Source organism: Polyergus mexicanus, unplaced genomic scaffold (assembly GCF_030449975.1).
Source record: "Polyergus mexicanus isolate NDT 795.1 unplaced genomic scaffold, iyPolMexi1.0 SCAF_5, whole genome shotgun sequence".
Lineage (NCBI taxonomy): Eukaryota > Metazoa > Arthropoda > Insecta > Hymenoptera > Formicidae > Polyergus > Polyergus mexicanus.
The window spans coordinates 9,837,162-9,861,150 of NW_027223325.1; the positions used below are offsets into that span (position 1 = coordinate 9,837,162).

The following is a 23,989-nucleotide window of genomic DNA, read 5'->3' on the forward strand; positions in this document are numbered from 1 at the left end:
TAAGCCGGCTGCACTGACGAGAAAACTAAACACAAATTTTTTAAAATAATTGTCTATATTTTATCTCGATTTGTAAGATTTTGATAAATCTCGAACCCTGCTATTCGATCGGAGTGTAACGGCATACGGGACTCGTGATTGGCAGTTTGCGCAAGTTTATTTTCCTAGATACATATACTACGCTCTGTTGGAAAATACAGTTTATTATTGCCGCAAAAGCAAATGCACAGTTGCCGCGATACATTTTTCGCGAGAATTTAGCAGAGTTTTCCCGTCGTGTGATGACACGTTATTAAAATGTTTTCAAGGGAACGGAACAAACATTCTGTAGCGTTGCTTCAAGGGATATTTATTTCTTCTTATTTATTCATCGATTTTCCTCGCATATCAATTCTTTAATTGATTTAAAAAATTAATTATATATTTAAAAAAAAAAATTAAATATTACTGCAGAACGTATGTATGGTGCGTTTCTCGCTGCAAAAATTGCACTTTTCCGCGTTCCTTTCTTTGAAAATCCAACCAGTGAAAGCATTTGGACGTTGAGAATGAAATTGGCGGCTAAGAAAAAAAATCTATGTGCTTCTACGACGATCATTCGGCCGTCAATTTCAATATTACTGCTCGCCGCGGTATTCGCAAATAAAGCGGACAGGAGCGCCAGTGGAGGAGATTTAAAATACGGCCGTCCTTAGAGAACAGAAATGCTCGGTGTACTCGCGACTGCGAGACGCGCGAAATGGCTTTCCAGCGGCGTAAAAACCAGCCAAGCAAGCCAATCCAGCTTTGAAGAACAACTGCAACGACTGCTGTGAAAAAGCAAGTACAGCTGCAGTACGGAGCCCTCCCTACTACGACTATGTCTTGGTTCTTTCTTTGTCGCGCTTTTCCTCGTCTCCACCGCGGAGAGTTCCCTAGCCAAGTTCGATTACTTTGCTTCATGAAAATCATATGTCTTGGTCGCTCATTAAGATCGTAAATAAAAAAAACTCACAAATAAAATAGGTAATTACTTTAACTGATTTAATTGTTCGATAATAAATTGCTATGAAGAATTATACCAGCAAACTATGTATATAATATCTCTCTTTCGCGCTTATTCATGGAATATATAAATTATATATCAAGGGTTTTTCATAATAGAGGGGCACATCTCAAATTTTTCTGAAAAATGAAATTATTTAAAATAAGATATTAAAATATTATATATATATATATATATATACAATATATATCTTATTAAATGAAATATTAATATTTCTGATGCTTTCTTATCCAAAACGTATAAAAATTGCATTCTTATGTATAAAATTCGAATATCAAAACTTTTTTTTCCCGTTCCTGTAAAGTTGCGTATTCGGTTTTCGTTCTTATGTGATGAAAGCCTCGATATGATATATATATATATATATAAAACTATCAAAGAGAGAATGTAAATTTTTATGCACTACTGACGTAAATCCAGCACGTAAATCCAGAGAATGACAATGTAACGCGTTTAACGCGGGTTCGTGCCTGTAGTGTAGGTGCGTTACAGAATAAGTAATTTGCGACGTACAATGGTTTTGTGCGCGCACGAGTGTATCCTTATTGCTCGGGGGATGAATTTGAGCGAGGGATGAACGTTGGCAAGATGGTTGTTGACATAGCCAACGAAACGAGACGAGGGATGCATTATCAAGCGCCGAAATACGAGGCTCGCGCCTCTTCCGCGCGGTTCTTCCGTTCGAGCACGCACAAAATGGGCTCTTACCCTTGGCGAAGTGCAAAACGGATGCGTATTGACTCGCGACGGTTCTGTAGACGAGATTTCGCATGGGGCGCATACGTTCTCGCGTAAGTACGCGCTATAGAATTAAACACCGTGTATCGGTAAACTGCTTTCCCGTCCCGTGCCGTTAAGAGATATATACAATAGTCATCATCGCGAATTCTTAAGAGCGTTAAGAGTGTTTAGATGAGTTTCCGGAAACGGTGATCAATTGAAGCGAATTGTCGTTAAACGCGGAATTGTCAAAAACGATTTTCCTACCATTTTGTTCATATTTAATTCTTATATTTGGATTTTCTGGAGCTTTTTTTACGATATTTAATTATTAACGTATTACATACTCGAGTTAATAATTAGATGATATCTCTGAATTGAAACTTTCTTAAAACGGCGCCTGAATATTATTACAATTGTTTTCTGTGCATGAAAAAAATAACGGAAATACACGATTCACGCTCGAAAACGCTCGCGGATTCTTCTTGATATGTATGCATGCAAGATTAATACGGCGTAAAGAGAGTTCCTTGTTATACAAGCTGAGCTGCGTTTAAGCGGATTTTATTAAAAATACCCGGGCTAAAAAGATCGCAAAAGGGTAGAAGATATCTTTTTTCCCCCCTTTCCTTTCTCCGGTTACTCTTTCACTTTTGCCCGGAAACGCGCTAATGTAATCCGGGTCGGTGATGATGGTAAAGAGAAAAAAGAAACATTTGATGTGACTTTAAAATCAACGCCAAGGCTGACTGACATCTGTCGCAAAGTACAAAAGAGTGAATTATTCATTTGATATATCTGTCACATGCACAATATTGATTATTTTCATGCGTGCTAATTAATAATATCAAAAAATTATATTATTTTAAAATTTAGTTTTTTTCAATTTTCCAAGTTTTAATGTTAATAATCTGCAAATTAATTCAATAATCTATATAAAATATTAATAACTATTTTGATCTCGATAGAAGAAAAAGATACTTTGATTACGTTGTTCAATGACTAACATTTTAATCAAAGTTTCGTTTAAAAAACATCCATAAATTTCACTTTCCTTTTTCTTATACGTTTTACTCGATCTTTTTCGAAAATTGTATCTGGTGTCCACTTTTTCCCTAAGTTGAGTTGCTATTATGAAACCTTTTGATACTAACGGAAAAGTGAGCTTGTCAAAGGACCATTCTTGTTAAAGAACGATTCTGCTTTCTTTGTTTCTCTCTTTCTTTTTCAACTCTTCTGGGGTTTTAATTTGTCGTACAACCGCCTGTATCGCTCAGGCTTATGAAACTCGAGTAGTTTTTCCTAGCACATATGGTTGCGCCGCAAAAAGAAACGGACACGCGCTGTAAATACGCGAAAGAAACCTCGAAATGGGCGGCATACCGTGAGTGTACTGCATATGAAAGAAAATCGTCGTTTTCCCCAAGTGCTCGTTTAACGAGTTCCCTCGGTCTATTCTCCCCATACAACGAAGTCATTTTGTTATGCGCATAATTAAGCATTCTATTCATAAGTTTTTTTACAATGTGTGTAATGGCGTAATAATTAAATAACGTTTCATTTCGTAAAGATCAAATAAAACTAGAGTACATATTAGAGCTACAAACTGTCAAACGGATACCCGTAGAGAATAGAAACCTTGTCGACATACCGTCCAGGAACAGAGTTTCTTTACATGGTCTAGAAACTTAACATTGTTGGACAGTCGTGCACTTACTTGTAAGGAAGAAGTACCGCTGTGAAGTTGATGGCAATGGAGACTCGCGGGCTAGAAGTGATCAGGTACCGGCAACGGATGTTTGGCGGATACAATCCCGGATATCCGGGACTGGCTAGAACGCATCCGTCATGACAATCCGTGTCTTCATACACCGAGTCGCATTCTACGAACAAGAAACAGGAGAAGATGTCAGTTATTCAAAATTTCAGTTCATCTCTTCCTTGATATTTACATGTATAAATATATGATTCTATCCCTCTTTTTCCTTTATACTCTTCAAATTAATTCGTCAAATTATATTCGTCAGAACAATTTCACTTCTCTACAATACAAAAAAAAAAAAAAAAAAAAAATAGAAAAAACGAGAGATTTTATTATACTTATTTTTTTTTTTTTATTACAGTATGATACAGATATGTCAACGAGTAAATGCATATTTTTAATAACAATAATAATAATAATTTTTAATATTAATTAGAAGTACTTTAATATTAACTCAAATATTGATATATTTTTTCTCATTGTCAATGAAATTTTTGCTGTAAGTTCATTAAGACGGATAATCGACGGTTGATAGAGGGAGTACGTCAAACGGCTGTCAGTTAAATAATTAAAGCAACGATCCATCTCAATTTTCAACAGTTCGACAGTTGAGTTTGAATGATTTGCAAAAGATTGAAAATAATTAATACGTCTGGCGGCTTCATGAAAAATTCGAAAAGTAAAAAGTAATTAAACGCGTCAACAGCAACACGAATGACCAAATAAAACGGGCTAACGAGATGCCTAGCATTCTCAGCTCGTATGATTTTCAATTAATATTTTCGAGAATCGGCCCAAAATACTCTGCCAACTATATCGAAATGTGTTATACATTATTCGGTATATACGACATGGATTACCAATTTAATCACGGGCCACGAATCCTCAGCATGCGAGCAGTTTGCATTTCCGTTTCGATGATAATTTCTCTCTCTATGCAATGTAATATAAATTATATTGCTATTTATATAAATATAGGGATTGTGTATGTGCTAATATTTATAAATGAAAATAATTGCTTTTTAATAATACGTATAACGTCAATTCTTAAAAATATTAAGAAAGACACGTACGCATTTATAATCCATTAATTTTTTACAGATTTTTCGATATATGTAGATGAAGCATCTCTCATAAATACACATTATGACAATAAATCAAATCTTCGTTAATTATTGATAGTCTCCAATTTTTCATTAGCAATTTATATGATTTATCGTAAGTCAGGATATCTGTTATTAAACCAATATCCGCATTGTGCGAAAATATTGAAGTTTGAAGCTGTTTTCGAATAGGCAAATCAATACGTCCGCGACGATTATTGTAATATCCGAACGGTGATTGACAATCGGTTACGCAATTCAATTATTCCACTTTCATAACGTATGCAAACGCGTGATTTCCATAAACGTATAATGAACTTCTATTTATTACTGCCAGCTGCACGCAAATACGAAAAAGACATTAACATCATTTTAACGTCATAGCGACATATGAGGTTTGTTTAATAAACACTTTTATCGTACTGCGAAGACCTTTGACATGTTGCCGCGCGCGCGCGCTCGATTCTATTTGCGTTCTGTTTCAGCAAACAGGGTTTTTTTGCGCGCATGTTACGACAGATTAATTATCATTTTTTTTCTAAGAAAAAAATACTCTTGATTGTGTATCATCCTGTTAGTGCTGTTTGCTTAGCTTTATAATTCTAGCGTATGCAATCATTATAATAGCTGAGCGCGTTAAGTACGAAGCGTATCCACCTTCGGGCACATAGTTTTCGATTAATAAAATGCCCTTTGCATCTTCCATTTCATTTTACACAAATTTTTTGTCCAGCGTACAAGCATTTTTATAAACAATCCCGTTTTTTTTTTGTTCTCTCTCTTAAAGCGCATAATTTCCTTTGTTTTTCATTCCCTTCTGTGTTCTCGAAGCTTTGTTTTCCGTTTAAAGAACGGATCTTGTTTTGTAGTATTGTTTAAAATTGTTGTAAGTGATTAAATTAATTAAAAAACACAATGGTGAGCAAATTATTTGATAACAAGTACAAGCTAGTGCTAATTCTTTAGATACGATTCGATCAAGTCGGATGATAATTGGACCGTACAGTTAACGGACGTTAATTGTTTGGCTTTAAAAAAACTCCCGAGTTCGTTAATTGTACGTGTAATTGAAAGAGTATTGAGTTTAATTATCCACGCATTAGTTTGCTCGAAAAGTTGCCTCGTTAGCGCGGACGAAGCTCAAACGGGTATACCGGTAGTTGCGTTAATGACATCAAAAGAAAAGTTTCGCGACACTGTTGCAGAATATAAATATAACTGGAACAATATAAATGTTTTTCATCGACTATACCACATTTTCTCTTATAATAACGAATATATACCTATAAATATATTTAACAATGTTAATAAAATATTTTACATGATTTGACAAAACGATGAACTTTAAGGAAAAATTAATTTTTCACGAATAATATTCTCCATTACTTTGAAACAGGACTGTGGAGCGCTTCAAGTAAATAAGCGCGAAAAAACATTTTCTTTATGCATGTTAAACATCGTCAATCAATTTTTTTATAAAACAGGCACAATTATCGCTGCATAAACGCCGGCAGAGAAACTAACCTCGCGCGTTTAAGATCGCAAGGTGAAATGCTTTAATGCGGTGACGGAAAAGAGGAGGGAAAGTGAGTCTATGTAAATGCCCTCACAAGACGCGCGAAGACTTTCTTTCGCGGCGCGCCGTAATAAACCCGAGACGGAAGCGTTGCGCGAGGAAAAGAAAAAAAAAAAGAAAGAAAGAAAGGGATGTTTTTATTCCTTCTGCGCGCAGTTTCCACGTAGAGTTTTTCGCGATTCGACAAAATTTTTTCGCGGAAAACGGGGACCAGGGGGATTCTCCCCTGTTTTATTTTCCCTCTATTCGCTCGTCGAAGAAACGCGCGGCGCGATGAGGCGGGAGAGCCGCGAAAATTGCATAGGCGTTTGTACGCAGGAGGTAGAAAAAGAAAAAAAATAAGCAACGACGGAAAATAAACGCGATTAACTTTTCGACAAATGTCGATTTCTGAATAAAAGCGCGCGCGCGCGCGAGCTTTTTTCATATGAAATTCAAATTAAAAGTCTTTTCACAATTTTGTCTATCCAGTGTCCGTTTAAAATCTAATTGGGCAGAAATTAGCGTTTCCACATTCTGACAAATATTAACGTAATTAACTATGGCTATAATTTCAAGTGCAAACAATTTTTACGAAAATTCACGGACGATCGTTGACCGTTTGACGATACATTTTGTCTTTTAAATAATATAGGAAATATAGGACAATAATATAGGAAATCGTGGGAAAACGCGGTGAAATGGCACGTGAATATCCTGCGGTGATATTCGTCTCGTATTTCAACGCGAATGTTCGCCGACACGTTTTACTTACCGGATGGATATTTGCGAATTGGAAAATTAGACGGTGCTTATGTTCCTGTATGCTATATACTATTGAAATAACATGAGGAGTTCTATCGCTAACATTTAATTATAAGTTTAAAACATTTTTAAATTTATTAATATGTATTTCAAACAAATATCTATTTATTTATTTATTTGAAATCATACATATATTCCTTTCATTGACAGCTTTTCTCTGTTTCTATTCTTTCTCTCTTTCTGTATCAATTTTCGTCATAACTTACTGATAATTATGAGAATAATTTATAATGCTCTTGAAATATTAAACATAAATAAATCAAAATCTACTAGAATTTCAATAAAATCGTACGTAAGCGCGCCGAGATCTGTGCTGGAATTTCGATGGAATAATCCATCTTAAATACGCTAGCAAAGAGCACTTCTCTTGTAAGTGTAGTTTATGTAATCGTGCGATTGTACAAATAGAAGGGAGAGAAATAGAGTGACCAAGTGGTAGCACAAGCTTGTAGATTGGTCGGGTTTCTTACCGGATTTCAACCGACCGCTTTGTCAATCGAGCAACATCTACTTTATCTTTCAATCCCTTACATTTCTTATCCGGAGATGCCCAGTTCTACCTCTATATTCATCTGATATCTTAAATACTTTCTGGTCTAATAACGGAGCAGATAAATAAATACAAGAAAATTTTAAAATAATTAATTTTAAAATAAACATATAAACAAATCAAATTTAGTTTAGTTTAAAGACAAAAATATTTTATATATCATCAGCACACGTTATTCCCAAAAATAATATTCTTTTTAGACAATAAAATCCTTTCATCGCTATACAATAACTCTCTCTCTTTCTTTCTTTTTCTCTTCTTATATAAATCACCTCGGTCAGTTTCTTCCGAGCGGGTGATAAATTCGAGAGCGGTAGAGCCAACTTCCCTCCATCGGCGAGAGCGCGCGCGGGGGTACATAAATGCATGTGTGGGAAAACCGAAAGTGCGAGAAGGAGAGCTGGAGCCAGGTCGAGCGGTAAGACTGCGGATCGTCTTTCCACCCACGATTGATCTGTTTGTCAATCGGGCGGCGCCATCGCCCCTTCTCTCTTTTTTTCTCTGTGTATAAACGCGGACTGCTTTTCACTCTTCTCTCAAGAGCACGCTCTTTCCCTCCTACACTCCATGTCCTTGCCTACCGTTCGTGCCTTTCGCACGTTTCCCAATAGGACGAGGGTCGGGACCGTGTGCCAACGTCAAAAAAAGACCTCTCTCATCCGGATGGCGGAGTGGCAGTCACGTTTCCCGGTCGTACGTACAGCGCATATGGATTGCAGCGGTCTTCTCTTCGAGGATAATCGAGAATCGTTGTCGTCTCGTTACAATCTCACCGTGCAGAGGGATGCTTTCAAAGGGATCTTTGCTTTTACGGAAGATCCGTCTTCGCGCTTCTCGCGTTTTCTCGTCGCGCTCTTTTAACACGCGATCTTTTCAATCGCTCTGCCTTACGAAAGAAATTGTTGATTGCTATATTACACGTTATCTGAGATTTACGAGATGCGTTTAGGACACTTTGAAATGCGGTGATTCTTTATAATATATCGCCGTAAAATCAAATTTATGTAATAAGTGAATCTAGAGAAATTGAGAAAGAAATATGTATTAATAAATATGGAAATTCCATAAAAATATATGCTATAAAAATAATTCCCAGTTTTCTTTATCTCTATAAATTTAAAGCTAATAATTAATAAATACGAAAAATAAATACCATCCGAAGCGTATATAATTATAACTTACGTACATATGTAATATAAATGTTATAAAATAAAGCTGAGAGAGAAAAATGTGCAAGCTAAGTGCTTTTTTCAGCATAATAAGAAATAAAATAACGAATGCGTTCCTGCATATTTTTTGTTCTTCGTAATTTCCGTGTTGGTTGTTTGCGAATGAGATATATGTTACCCGAGGTGACGCAGCAGGTCAAAGAACTCTGGTATGTCATTATATAATATTACTAGACACGAAAGTTCAAGATACATGTACACAGAACTTTTCTCATAAGAGCGTCGCGCAATTTTTTTAAAAGGGCTTTTCAATTTTCTCTCCAACTTACGCAACATAGTCACGAAAGCGAAAGATCACTGTGTGATTAAATAGTGATCACTAATCGATTGTAAATAATGCATATCTTCGAATTTATAGAATTTATACAAAATGCATCGTTAGGAAAATTTCTAATGAAACATAAATTCGATTTAAATTTCAACCTGCTTATCTTGCACTTGTCTGATATTTTTCACTAAGGAAGTGTCGGGAATAGCATCATAATATTTTATTTTAATCATTTCAAGATAAAATAATTACTTTTACGACGCAATCGATCACAGTGGAGATTAAAAATGCGTTTCAAGATATACAGAGATCGCGCAGTCGTCCTGGGGAAGGATCGATACTCGAGATTTATAATTACCTTTAAATCACGATGGTTAAATAGTTTCCAAGCCGAACAGTTCTTTATCTTCGTTTAAAGTACGGACCGCACTTAAGCTCGTGTAATTTTCGCTCCAACTAGATAGAAATTACCCTTCCGCGCTTTTTTGCAAGTAAATTTGTGCATTTCTTGATTACTTCTTTTCTTTATAAGTTGCTGATCGCATTAGCCCGATTTCAAAATCATTATCGCGAGCGAGGATATTCGAAAGCTATGTCATTCTCATAATTTACTTAGATTTCTTCCCGAGCGAAAGAAGAATTCGCGCTTCACAGTCTGTAAGCGTTATAAACCGTTTCTCTCTTCACCGTTTCTTCGTTTGCTTTTTTCATCGTAATTTTTTGATTTTTCGCTATGAATTTTGCAGACGATACGCGCTAGAAAGGTTTGGCGAACGTTCGTTAACGTACGCTTTAATCGAGAAGGGCAACTGAGTTAGTGTGTAGTAACTCAATTCTACATGCAAAACGCACGTCGATAATTTGCGAATATACTACAAAGTTTACGCTTCAGCAAGTTAGTTAAATAGTTTGTTTTCGTTCCTACGCGAAACGTTCTTTTCGAAAGAACCGAGTGAGTTTGCTCCATTAAATCATTCATGGAAATATTCATGCTTTATGATTCACAAAAATATTAGGAAAAATGTTTTATTTGCTGAGAATGTATGAAAAAAATGTCGCTCCATATTTCGTGAAAAGGACAAGTTAAATAAAAAGTTACATAACTGTATCTGTATATAAAAAAAAATTAATTTTTGTTGCTTGTAAAACTTTCATATAGATGTTAAGAAAAATTTTATCGGCAATACAGATTGTCTGTGGGAAATGTTGAACATTCTGCGTGATGAAACATATCGCGGAGGAGTAATTTACAAGAAGATGAAGTTACTCTCATGGGGGAGACGATAGTGAACTAGGTTCTTGACGTAGTTTAAGCGATAGTCTATGGTAGAGAAGCTGTCCGAATCATGTGTTAGTGAATCAGACGATCAAGTTTACGCAGCACCAAAATCTCACTTGTCCAACAGATTACTACATGATTGCCTCGTGACTTTACATGTGTCATCGATTTTGCGATTTCAAACATTTTATTGTCTCAATATAAGATATCAGTATTACAGAAATATGTACAAATATTAACTTTTTTTTACTCTTCAGCGAAGCCTCAAATTTTAAAATCTCTCTCTGATTTTAACATTATCAACTTTTCAATTGAAATAATCGTAATTCTATAGAAAATTAGTTACGAGTATTGCTAAGAAAAAAAAAAAGTAGGAAAGTATTCCTTCGAAGCATCTTTATCGAATAATGCATATTATAAAATCCAGTGTGTGAGAAATATATCATAATACATTAGAAGAAACTGTGCGTTAAAACGTATAATTTCTTTTTCTATTGCAAAAGAGAGAGTTAAACATCTTACCGGTATTGTTAACGGGATGTCCGCCCCTCACTGGCCAGCCAACGGACGTGCTCGCTTTGGACGAGAAGCTGAAGTAGGCCAGGAACTGGGACCGAGTCGTGTTCTCGTTTATTCTGAAACACGCGCGTTTACGTATATGTAAGTGCGCTGCAATTCATAATACGCGCACCGGATTTTATTCGCTACGACAATAAAAGAAAATATTAGCGTGATAAATTACTACGGGTCACCTACGTCGGAGCTGTATGCGCCTTCTGCATGCACGCCTCGTCTACCGTCTACTACCTATGCTGGTCACGGTATTTATGACGAGATCTTGGCTCACGGCAGGCAAATTTACGGATTCTTTTAAAGTGATATATAGCAAATAACCATAGGACCCGATGTAGTCGAGCGATTTATCGCGGCCTGTTCTTGCCATCATTTTGCTTACGACTCGTAAATCATTGACGTACGCTTTTATTGACGGGCCGGACTTGCTTTACGAGCCGGACATCACGCCGTTTTTACCGATATAATCCATCAGTAAAGAGGCCTTTCAAACGAGCTTCAAGAAATTCGGCAGATATATAATTCACGATGAATAACGATAGTATAACTATGGGTATAACCATTTGTCAACTATTATAAATCGATAATCGATTATTTACTTATATCTAACGCAATATGCAAATGACAAATTTAATAATATATTGTAATAGCTTGTTCAGTCACTATTGTATAATTTATGTGTATGTTATGACGTTTTAAAATTATTTTTATGAAAAAAAATATTCATTGTATTGATTTTCGTGCGTTGTCATTAATTTTTTGATTTCGCGAAAAATATTCGATTCATACTAAATCGAGATAATGCAAAATCTTGCTGAGATATCTGCGTATTAAACTAGAGTGCATTTAAAATGCGGGTCAATATGTCATCGCACAAAGTGCGAAACACTTGCTAACAACTCGGACACGCGAAAGTTTCGTTGTCGCAAACGGCTATAAGTCTAGAAAGTTTTTCTTGTAGATGACAGGAAAGTTATATATTTCGCGAGAACTCGCTCCCTCAAAGAGGAAACATCAGCGCAATGTTTTCTCAAGATTGATCAAATGTCCATCGAGAATCATGGGTATCGTTTGTCGCGCTTGAAAACTATTTAGAAAGCTGACAGAGTGTATCGAATATCCAAACTTTGGATAGCTGTTGCGAAGAAATTCCGAGCTTTGTGAGAAACTTCGCGCATATCAATTCGCCTATAATAGTATGATCAGGAATTGCGACGGATACTTATATTTAATCGTTTAGAAGGCAAAAATCTTTAAGATTATTTAAAAAATTAAATCATATAAAATACAATTGTCGGATTGTATGTGTAAAATTAATTATTAAATATCTAGATATATTTAAATATCTAAAACAAACTTTAATCGCGAGAAAAAATAATTTTCTTACTTTGTTTTTATATTTTTGTTCACCTGTGTATATATGTTTGGTGATATTTATAAATTTAGCAGTTTATCCTGCTAGTATTATTAAAGATCTCTCAAGTAGTTTGTGCATATTCTTTAATTTTTTATTCTTAGAAGATTATGCTTAACGAATCACCGTTGCAACGCTTGAAAAATCGTGTCCGTTGTCAAATTACGATCAATTTACCGCCTCAGGACCAATTTTGCGGAGCGAAGATCACGGTGAATGCAAGTCAAAAATTGACACGGAGAAGCTGAGAAAACTTTATTTTAGCGGAGAGGGTAGAAGACGCTTTTAATTGGATTATTTAGTTAGGTCAGATTGACTGTAATCGAGTTATACAGCGTCAGCTGGGACTAAAGATTATTCGGAGCACTCGTGACTCTCCTAATTGTATTTACTTACTATAAATCTCCTACCTTTATCAACCGCGTGTTTGATTAGCTGCCAATTCGGCGGTCATCTCCCCCTTCGAGTTTCGCGGTGCGTTTCGAAACTTGCGCCATCTCCGGCTACTAATAATGTCACCAGTACTTACGGTAATTTACGGATTAATAGGGACGCTTGAACTTACATTGAGTTTCAGCCACTTCTCAAAGATCGATTGGGGTCTATCGCTCGATAGATGCGGTTTATATGGACTTTCGTACATTCAAAATTCCAATGTTTCCGAATGTTTAGACGATCCCAAGCTACCCCTAAAGGGTTTTTATCGATCTTCGTATATTTTATAAGGACATGTAAGTTGAAATATCAATGCATTATATAATACGGGCTTACCATAATTGCATTGGCATTAATAATCTTGCTTAGATTCCATTAAATAATATAAAAGATTTAATATTATTATAATCAACAATTTAGAGACTGTATCTCTTTATGTACTTTGCCTAGTATAGGTATATATGCGCGCGTACTAATACAAGGCACTTTGCGGAGGACTCGGTAAAATGTTATATCGATCGCGGTAGGATGGGGATTGCCTCTCAAAGAAAGCTGAGGTTAAGCAAATCCTCGGCAAGATGAAAGAAGATGGCCGTAATCCCAGCGGGGGTTTACGAAGATTAGGATGCAAATTTTGGAAAGCATTAGACGAAAGCGTTCGGCGGCGTTTCCTTGGCGAAAGCAAAATCCTTTTCGGCATCTATCAGGGACGTTAAACCGATTCAGTATGCCATTAAAGTAGGTTTATTCGCCGTGGACGGCAAGTCGATGGCCACGTTATGGCGAAACCGCGCGTAAATTTCTACGCAGATGCCAGCGAGAACCATGAGATGGAACTTATAAAGTTCCATGATGCGAAATGCGAAGCGTGCCTTCGAGGGTTTCACGAGCACGGAATCACAATTTGTTCGCGACTCGGAGGAAAATTTCCATTCCCCGGCTGAAAAATACAGAAGAATTTTACCGTACGCAGGGATTTTAATCGTAGACGATAAACTTTATTGCGCGTGCATATTATGAAATGGTTGTTCTTAACGAAACGTCATACGTCTTACAGCAAAGCCCTGGACTGTCTTCGTAATTTTCTAAACAAAGCTATGAAATTACGCAATTTTTATTTTTTTAATATTTATAATTATATTGATTATAATATTATTTTAAATACTCTAAACGTGCAATACGTGTTCTGTAATGATCAAGGCTCAATTAAAACATTTACTAAATGTTTGTAGCTAAATCATAATTTTATTATTTTTGTTATATTATATCAAGTTTATTCAAGCATGCTAGTTCATCTACTCGAGAATTCTTTCTTATCGCAAAGATCTTACATTTTAAAATGCCGCAGAAATACGAAAATACGAGAAAAACTCGTTGATGGCATGGAGATTAAAATGTAAATTTTTGCAGCTTATTGTTAGTAATAATTTCCGAGAAAATCGAGGAACACTTTTCAATCATAATTTTTCAAACATTAATTTTCATTAATAAAATAGAATAAAATAATATCTGCACTGCCCGAAATTCAGATACGCTGCATTATTGCGATATGCTATTACTCTAGAATCTAGAAAGTATATGCAAAGAAAAAAGTTTACGGAAACGCGCGCGTTTACTAGGCAACGCTTAATGAAGGTTAGATGCACTTCCGTCTGCAACAAAAAGTTGACAAAGGAATCACTGGGCCCTTAACTCTGTGCAGAAAGAAAATAGAAAGCTTTTTATTCGTGAATAAAAGAGAACGAAGAAGGTAAAGGTATAGTGCGGTTGAGAAATGGACTTTTGTCTTTTGCAATATAAACCTATACGCACAAAGTCAGTGAGAAAAGGAAAGAAACAGAAAATAGACTCGCTGCTCTCGAACAATAATGAAACACGTTGATATTGGGATTTGTACTTTTACATGAATAAATTTATATTTTTATTATGTTACATCGCGAGAAGTTGCATTAAGCGGAAACGTCTTGCTTTACGACGATATTGGACGTGATAACTATTTTTATACTTTAAAATCGAAGTTCAGTCAGATTGTCGTGAAAACTTTCGTGAAAAATATATTTTTAATAATTTTTTTCAAAATTAATATTCGAATATTTTCATATTAAATTATCCGAAATAGCTGAAACTCATACAGTATATTTTTCATGCTTATATAGTTGTTCGTTTGAAGGAATTCGACCGCTGTCGTTGCAAACGCGTGGATCTGTCCAACAGACTCGACGTTCTTTTACTCGGGGAACAAAATTAAGATGGAGTCCGGGGCGCGGTCGGATCCAGTAAAAGGTTTGCCAGTTCGTTACTGTAACGAACTTCTTCCCACGATCTGATCCGAATTCCGATCATGTTGGAAACCTTGGAAAATAAACTTCTCACAGGCCATCGTATTTGCACTGCTCTGGCAATCTATAACGGCATCCAAAAAAAAAAAAAAGATATTGCAAACAGAAGATTCGCTTAAATTATGATAAAATAGATAATATTGGTGATAATTAAAAAATTATGTCAACAGCATTGAATTGAATTCTTGCTTTCAAAATGCAATTCCGAGTAGGTTGCAGGAAACAATGAATATGTAATATAGAAAAATAATATAAAAATAATACAATTACGATATAATATGTAAGGAAAATATAAAATAACGTGCGAGAAAATAAATTGTAGTTATATGATGCATAAGAAGAAGAATTTGTAAGTATATTATGGGCAACTATTATGATTAAATTCTCTCCCCAACGCAGCGCACAGTTCGGTGAACCGTGCACGAATCGGCCAACCTTTCGTTCATCAGCTTATTGATTCCATTTGCGTTAATAATCCTTTCCCGGCGCGCCAAATTAGCCGATTATTATATTTAATTTTTAAAGCTTATTACCTGGATAATTGGCCCACTAAATTTCATTTTATTTCGAATATAATGCATTTTGTATCGGAGCTTTTGCGCGTATAATCATGATCTAAACGATCGGCGCGCAAAAATATTTAACTTGAAGCACGCAACTTGAAAATTTTCAACACGCTATCATGTCATGATCCGCCGTGGCGTTTATCATGAATTTCGGCTGCCATTGTATTGCCGATACATTCGAGTTGCGAGAAATATGTTGCGCAATTAAAGCAAATTACAAAATGTAGTTTCATAACCGTCCTCGTGTACGCGTAATTAAAAAGACACTTGATAGTTTTCATATTTTGAATTTTGCAAAATATTACTTATGCGATTAATTTCGCTCGATAAGTGAATACTTTGAAACATTGCGAAGTACAAAATATCGCTCGCCTTTAATAAATTTTCCCTTAACTTAAAATATGAAAAAAAATGTCATTAAACACACACACGCATTTTCTAACTATAATATACAATAATATACATATTCATCAACCATATGCCATATTCTCGATTTTGTTACTTTTAAGAGATTTCGTTTCTGAAAATTTTTGAAAATTTTATTTCATTCTGTTTAACCACGTTAGCGCTAGATTTGCGAATATTTCACATGAGAGTACAGTACCGCAACCGCACGCAATTTATTGGTAATTGATAGTAGTACGATCAAACGACTCGAACAGCATGGGGCAAGTGATAAATATTGTATATACTTTGTGGTCTCGTTCTTCATTAGCATAGATTGGAAATATTTGTGCAGGAACAAAAACTCGACTTTATGACTATGATTACGAGACAGACACCGTCTATTCGTTACCCGAAAAATCCACCAAAAATGTTATATCTTTTTTTATTCGATTTAGCTCTGTACAAACATTTTCTTTAAAATAATCAAATTTTTGCGTGTATTTCTTTATGGACATATGTTAACTTCCGATTATATAAGTTATGTCAGAAGAAAATGAGAGAGAGAGAGAGAGAGAGAATGTAAAAAATAAAAATTAATCCTTCTTTCGATTCAATTAATGCAATTAAGCCTTATTTCTCATATGCAAGTAAAAACTTTAAACTTTTTTATTAATTTCTTATTATAGTTAATTGAAATTTGTCTATTCTATTTTACTATATTACACGAATCACTATTGCCATAAATATACGATTTGTAACACGAAGAAATATAGCAAGCACGAAAAGGATCGCTATCTGTCATCCTCGGAAGACGCTAGATGCGTTTTAGGACATGACAGAGCGCGCGGCCGGGTGTAAAATCAATTTTCTCATAGGACACGTCTTTTCTGGGATTACAGAACACTTCGACAGCCGTTTGGCGTGGCAAAGTAAAAGTTGCGGATCGAAAGCTCTGCCTCGGATGTAAAGGAAATAAACGAAGCGACATGGGCGCGAGAGGAGGCGTGCGAGACGGTTCTAAAGCCGATAGGAGAGGTAGAGAAGGTAAAAGAGAAGAAAAAAGGGAGAGAGAAAGATTGATTGGGTGGTAGTTCCGTGGAAACGTTTCTTCATCCTTTCTCGAATCGTATATATTTCCACGTAGCAAATGCATGCGCATAGCCCGAACTCGGGCAAGCAATACTTACCGATCTGACGTCACAAAACGTTTAAAACGCTGAGAATGACAATGAAACGGAAAGCGGAAGATAGCTACGCGAAAATGTGGTCGATCGGTGAATAAGTTTCTGTACAAATGACACATAACTTTGATGCTTTGCGCGATTGCTCTTTCTCAACTGACATTGTCGAGCACACACTCGGCATTTTATCGCCGAATCTGTTTTCTATGTTTATGCGATTGCTTGGGGATTGAATCAATAACGTTTTGCGAAAGAATTCATATCGAGAAGAAATCCCCCGGTATGAAAAGTATAAAAATTATTCTGCACGATTTTCGCAGGTATTTCAAGATTTATGATATATCAGTTTCTATTTTTAATCGTATTGTTATGTAATCTTGCGCGTTCAATGGGTTGCGTATACCCAAACGCTATTCAAGCCAGAATAGTCGAAACGTAACTCATAATCGATATACGATAACAAATGTTCATTTATCACAAACTAAATAAAAAAAAAAAATAAATAATAATAATAAATTTATTCATATCAACAACTTTCAATGTTCTATTAAATATTATAAATATGAAGAAAATGATTTCGCGTTATTATTTGCATGAGAGAGAAAAAGATTTATTTTCAATATTTTCGTTATTTTCTTTTAGAATGGATAAATCTTTTCGCGGCACAACTTGAAAAAAAAAAAAAAGGGGAAATAAAAATACGCAAGGCGATCGCGGAAGGCGTTCTATAAAGCAAACGAAAGAAGAAACGAGAAATGTGTGTCGGAAATTCGCGTAGACGGAGCAGCAAGGTTAAAAGGGAGGCCCTGTCAGAAAGCTTCGCCGTGCTCTCATGCGATAGAGCACTTGCAAATCCATGTTTCTCGGCAGAATCTCACGTTGCGTGTGGATAAACGTTCCCTTTGCCGTAACTGTATATTTCCAGACGAATGTAAGCATCGAAGCGAGTGCGCGCGATCGAAAGAGAGATACTTATGCGCCGCAACCTCCTCCTCCTCCTTTTCCGTACGTTGGCCCTTCCTATGGGGAAACGCAAATACTAAAATATTTTCTTGAAGCTCTGGAAATACTCTGCGGAATAGACGAGACGTAACTGTCTTTGCGCGCTCGTACAAACTTGAGTACAAAAGCAAGTTTCCGCGCCATTCTCGAATAATGCAAATAGTTAAACTATATCGCTTAGATTTAATTATAGTATGTAAATTCATTTGAGATAAAAAAACATAATTCAGACATTTCCGATTTTCTTCTGAAATAATTTAATTGATGATTAAAAATATTTGTAATTCTATTTCTATATTTTAAAATAAAATTATACTATACGTCAACTCTTTCTCTTTTTTTTATTTAAAAATCTGCAAAATGCAAGAATAATACGAGTCAATTCCGATTTAATTTATTAGCGAGGTAGGTGAATCTCTTTGAATATTTATGAAATATTCCTATCTACTAAGAAGCGATAGAATGTCGAAAGTTATAAGAGTGCGACGGAAAGACGATTCAAACGAATACAAAGGATAAGTCGAAGAGCGTGGAGGCACGCGAGAAATTCAGGGGGGGTAAAAAAGCGCGGAGAAACTGCGCCATCGTACCCTCACGCGAGTACGTACACGACGTCTGTGTGAATGCTCCTTCATTCTTCCTCGATGCTACCATAAATCCATATTGCAGCGAAGAATCTCGAATGTACGTGCATAACACGTCTCGCTCTGAGCGAACCGGAAGTACCGACGCGATGCCAGAAACGACGAGGGGAGTTTACATTTCGATCGCGTCGAACAGGGGAAAATAAAATTTCTCGACAAACGAAATTCTCTCCGCGCGCATGAATATAGATACGGGCGTGTTATTGCCGATGTCAAAAGAAATGGAGAGAGAAGAAGAAGAAGAAGAAGAAGAAGAGAGAGAGAGAGAGAGAGAGAGAGAGATTGCGCAAAGTTCGAGAAAATCGCAAAATCAGTTTTCCATGTAAGTCGGATTGCTGCTTATCGCGCACGAGTCAGTTTTATATCCGCAATGGACAATGATGATGATCTATACTTCAAGTTTTGATACAATACGTCTCAATGAAGTTTAACTAAAAACTAAACTCTCTCTCTCTCTCTCTCTCTCTCGAGATCTTATTTTTCATCACTGCAAAAGTATTGATCTAAACTTCCACTCTGCGCGTTTCAAAAATTGTCAGGTTAAAATATGAAGTTGTTGGCAAGCGCATTAACGTTACTTTGTAAAAGAACAACAGCTGCAAGGGAGAATTTTTCGATTTTTCATCAAGTTTGCAAACTAAAAAGTATAAGTACGATAAATTATGTATATCACCTAAAAAAGCAAGTTATAAATAATCATATTATTTTATCTAAATCAAATAAGTTTGTGAGTTTTTTAAATCTCTCTTTTTTGAATCACGTAGACCGTGTTACGCATCGCGTTCACGTACGAGCCATCGGCACGTATATGCGCTGTAAGTATTAAGAGGGTGTAAACGATTCTAGCAGGTAGACGAGTTCGTGCACTTAAGGTATTAAGGCGATGGACCAACGTGCGTGAAAATTGATATCTTCCACTATATTCAAATATTTATCTTTAAGTATATTACGAAAGAATTAAAATTAATGACTGCTTGTATCTTTAATACATGTTTTCTTATAATAATATATTTACGTTAATATATTTACCAACGATAAAAGAATAGCGAACTTTACTATCTTCGATATTTGATTACTATAAAATAAATTTAATGCTTTGAAATAATTGAAAATGAAACTTTCTCGACAAATGATGTTTTAAATTATTTTGCATGGGGTAATGCATTGCATTTTGTAAATACACACGAGATTTTCTAAAAACTGTTATATTTTACTAAAAAAATCAGTACTGGGATATACTCTATACATGATCTGTAAGTCATATTTTATTTCATAAATCGGAAATCTCTAGCCAACAGAATATAGCGCAACATAAAATAGCTCGTGCGGGGCATAGTGAAATGTTGCCACGACACTTGTCTGAAATGCGGAAGTTAATGCTTATGCGCAGAGTGCAATTCACGGTCTAGGAGCCACGGTTACGCTGCCAACAAACACGAAGGATTTTACATTTTGATCCAGTCGACTAAGCAAAAATAAAATTTGTCAAATGTTAAAATTTTATGTGGAGACGCTGAGATTGGGCGCATTACAAACGTTATAAAGTTTCCCATAAAGATGTAAAAATTGAGATTACAAAATACATATTGAAAATAGAAAGTAAAGGGAAGTGTAAAAAGATAGTTGCATTTTATAAATATAATTAAATATCTACGAATTAGTTTCGTATATCGTGTGTCATTTTTTTTTCTTGTAATTCAAATTTGTCAAATTATATAAACAATTTTATTATATTACCATAAAACATAAGCTTGTGTTTTGCGCGTTACTCGCGTCTCATATAAATATGATGTGTAATAAATTTTTTAATTTTTTATGCTCTCTCTTTGTACAATTTTTGTAATGTTTATTAAATTAATTAAATTAATTCTTTTATTCATTCCTTTCTTGCAATTTGCTTTTGCCAAAATTTCATACGATAAAAAAACTTTTTACTGTCTACCAGTTTGGTAAATATGACTGCTTGTTTTTGACATACATACAAGGATGATGAGAGAATAATTTATCGTATGAAAATACAGAAAGCTATTTGCGATTGTACGTACATGAACTAAATACAATAGGATTTATAGGTATATATAAAAATACCTCGGGTTGTATTTTGCAAAAAATATATATTCTCCATTTACATGTACTCGCTTATATACAAATTTTGCATTTTTTTTTTGCTTCAAACAAGCAATGCGTGGATCGAAACTAATCAATGCTCATTAAAAATCATATTATTCGCAATAATATGCAATATTATAATAAAAATTTAGCAACAATGCAAATAAAAAAAAGATTCTTAAGTATTACATAATAAAAAAATGTTCCTAATTCATTGAGTACAATATATTATTTTTTCATCTTTTATATCTTTCCAGTTTTTCATCCTTAAACAAGCCAAATCGCTATTGGAGCTAAAATACTCTTTCTGCTTGATTATTTTTAAGCATGTAATTAGTATAATTTGTTGTAAAATTATATTGCTATGAGCAAACATAGACGCGTACTTTTTCCTTCAAAGTTAATTCATTATGGTTAAATGACAAGCCGCAGTCTGCCACAAAGAAAATGAACTATCTGTTGCAATAAAAATAAAACGATTAGAGAGAAACTTGTAGAGTACGTTTTTACTTGGTTTACCGCACAAATTAAAAATTTTGTTTGTGCGTTGACAAACGAGAACTAGCCAGTGGCGAACAATGGTGGTCACGTTTCATAATAATACAGTGAAATAATTGCAAAGAGTACTGTTGTAAAGAGTAGCACGTGTAATCACTCTCTGCAAATTTCAAAATATTTATTCCCGCTATACGCATACCGCTTGTAAAGTTTAAAATACGAATCTAGTTTTTGCCAATCTGTGAATTTAAATAGGAAACTTAATTACGAAATTTCGTTCTGCAGAGAGAAAGAAAAAAATTGAGAGTTCTAAAACAATATGTGTTCCATTTCTACGTTGCACGCTTTATTTCAATTATTTCAACCAGTATTAATTAATATTGATTAATAAACGATCCTACATATAGTTTGATAATAAATCTAAAATTAGTGCCAACGGCAACCAATAAACAGCGAATCCGCCGAATTTCCGATGCGCGTACCGAAAGGCATCCTCGCGCATACACAATGTAATTATTCGCGAAACCACGATAGTGTCCCGGTATCGTCCGCCGAGTTGTCTTTCCCACACTTTCATTAAAGGTCGTGTTATTGTCCATCGAGAATTGACTTCGTAAGTGGGCCATCCTGCGCGGTAAAGGCACGAAACAGCTGACAGAGTGTCGATAATCCCCCGTGGCGGAGAAAATAGAAAGGCAACGGCAATCGGACTCGTAAAATCTCGATAACATCGCCCTTTCGGCGCAGGATGATAGTCTCGGGTAGGTTGGTGGACACCGAAGGGATGAGCGAGCAAAGTTGGATGCACTCTTCGCGGACACACCATTCCCGTTCCCATCATCTAATCAGTCTTTCTTTATCCAGCTGGGTCTCTGACTCTACTGGCATTTCGATCCTCGAGAGTGTCAATCGAACGTGATATTAAACTGGCGCGGTAGAATCTTCTTAAATTCCGTGCGCAAGCCGGGGCTCCACGGCGATTTATTCGAGATTTCATGCCGGGAATTCGCATATCGGGAAGAAAATTGCGAATTAATTAAGCCGCGTATCATATATGAGACGACCGTAATTTTTCATAATTCGCGTCATCGCTGGATAAATGTCGCTCCGGTAAAATTCATCACCGAAAGTAACCACGCCGCTCCACGCGGAGAATTAAACGGTCCACATACCTTTATTCTATCGAGCGACAGAAATGTTTCATTCGGTAAAAATACGAACGGAGATCGATTTTTATCAATCCTTTAATCAGAGTATCAATTTAATTAAAATATTTTCTTTCATGACTTGTATTAGCTCCTACGTACTTATAACTCACTATAATTTTGCGGTAAATTTTATTCATATGAATAGGTTTTTGTCAGGACAATGAGCGAGAGAAAGAAAGAGAGGACTTTTAATAAATATTTAATTAGTAAAAATGTCCGAAGGAATGGAGCTGCATGTGTAACACAAGATTATTTTGTATGCTTTTATATTATATATCATATTGCAAAAAAATGCTTTTTCAAATTATAATCAAATAGCAGACTCGATGTGTATGTATATTCAAATTATAATTGCATTGAAAATAGTCGTATCAATAATATACAACGAGGAGAATGAATATCTATCTCTAAAATATTTAAATTTCGTGAAATTAAATTTTACTAAAAATATGTTTAACAAATAATAAGATTACTAATAAACAAATATTATATACATTATATAGCATGAAATTGTGTTTCAAAAGACAATTAGATGTTGCCTCTATTTCATTTATTTTGATACTTTATTTATTTTGATACGTTTTAATGTACTCTACAATTAAATTGTGTTTATTGATAGAACTGTATAACTGATTACCTGCATTAATATACAAGACAAATTATATTAATTAAAATAATTTAATATTCGATAAATATGTACATATTTATCTTTTCACATATGAAAACCGCTTGAACATCTATAAATTATACACAAATAATTTCTTTAGATTTGAATACTATTATATATATATCTGTATGACGAATGGAACATAAAAATATATATATACAATTTCGATGAAAATTGATTATTTATTTTGATATGAATGTATGCAACATATAGATATTCCGCCACTAGTCTGTTTACTACAACCATCGGGTTAATTTCTCATAAACCAAACGGATCCGCGACTCTCGTATTTCAAGAGTGGAACGTCAAAAGAGAATTGAAGAGAAAAAGCTTTCGCTTTTCTCGTTTGCCGTTTCGAATATTTACCGTTGCAAAGTCTTTCGGCTATTATAAGTAACGGCATATTTGTCACTCGAAGACATTCAAAGCTATCACGATAACGACTCTAAGATTTTATAAACGTCTGGATGCAAGTCGGAAAGAAAGAACTAGCTTGACTCAATATGTCACTTAAAATGTAAAGTGCAAGTATGTACAATATTATCATGTTGCTACATCTTGGTGCATCTCGAAAAAACTATGCTAATGCTCACCGATTAAATGACGAGACGCGGGAATCCCTAAGTACAA

The 23,989-nt window shown here is 35.1% G+C and overlaps 1 protein-coding gene across 8 annotated transcripts in view; it reads right to left on the minus strand.

Annotated features, from left to right (window-relative positions):
- LOC138933701 (uncharacterized) overlaps positions 1-23,989 on the minus strand; it is a 211,494-nt gene that overhangs the window by 53,352 nt on the left and 134,153 nt on the right. For all 8 annotated transcript variants that reach the window (XM_070296657.1, XM_070296656.1, XM_070296653.1 and 5 more), the window contains 2 exons: positions 10,859-10,971; positions 3,483-3,648 (listed from right to left, as the gene is read on the minus strand). In XM_070296657.1, the coding sequence (XP_070152758.1) occupies positions 3,483-3,648; positions 10,859-10,971 (279 nt within the window). The remainder of the gene's footprint in view (positions 1-3,482; positions 3,649-10,858; positions 10,972-23,989) is intronic.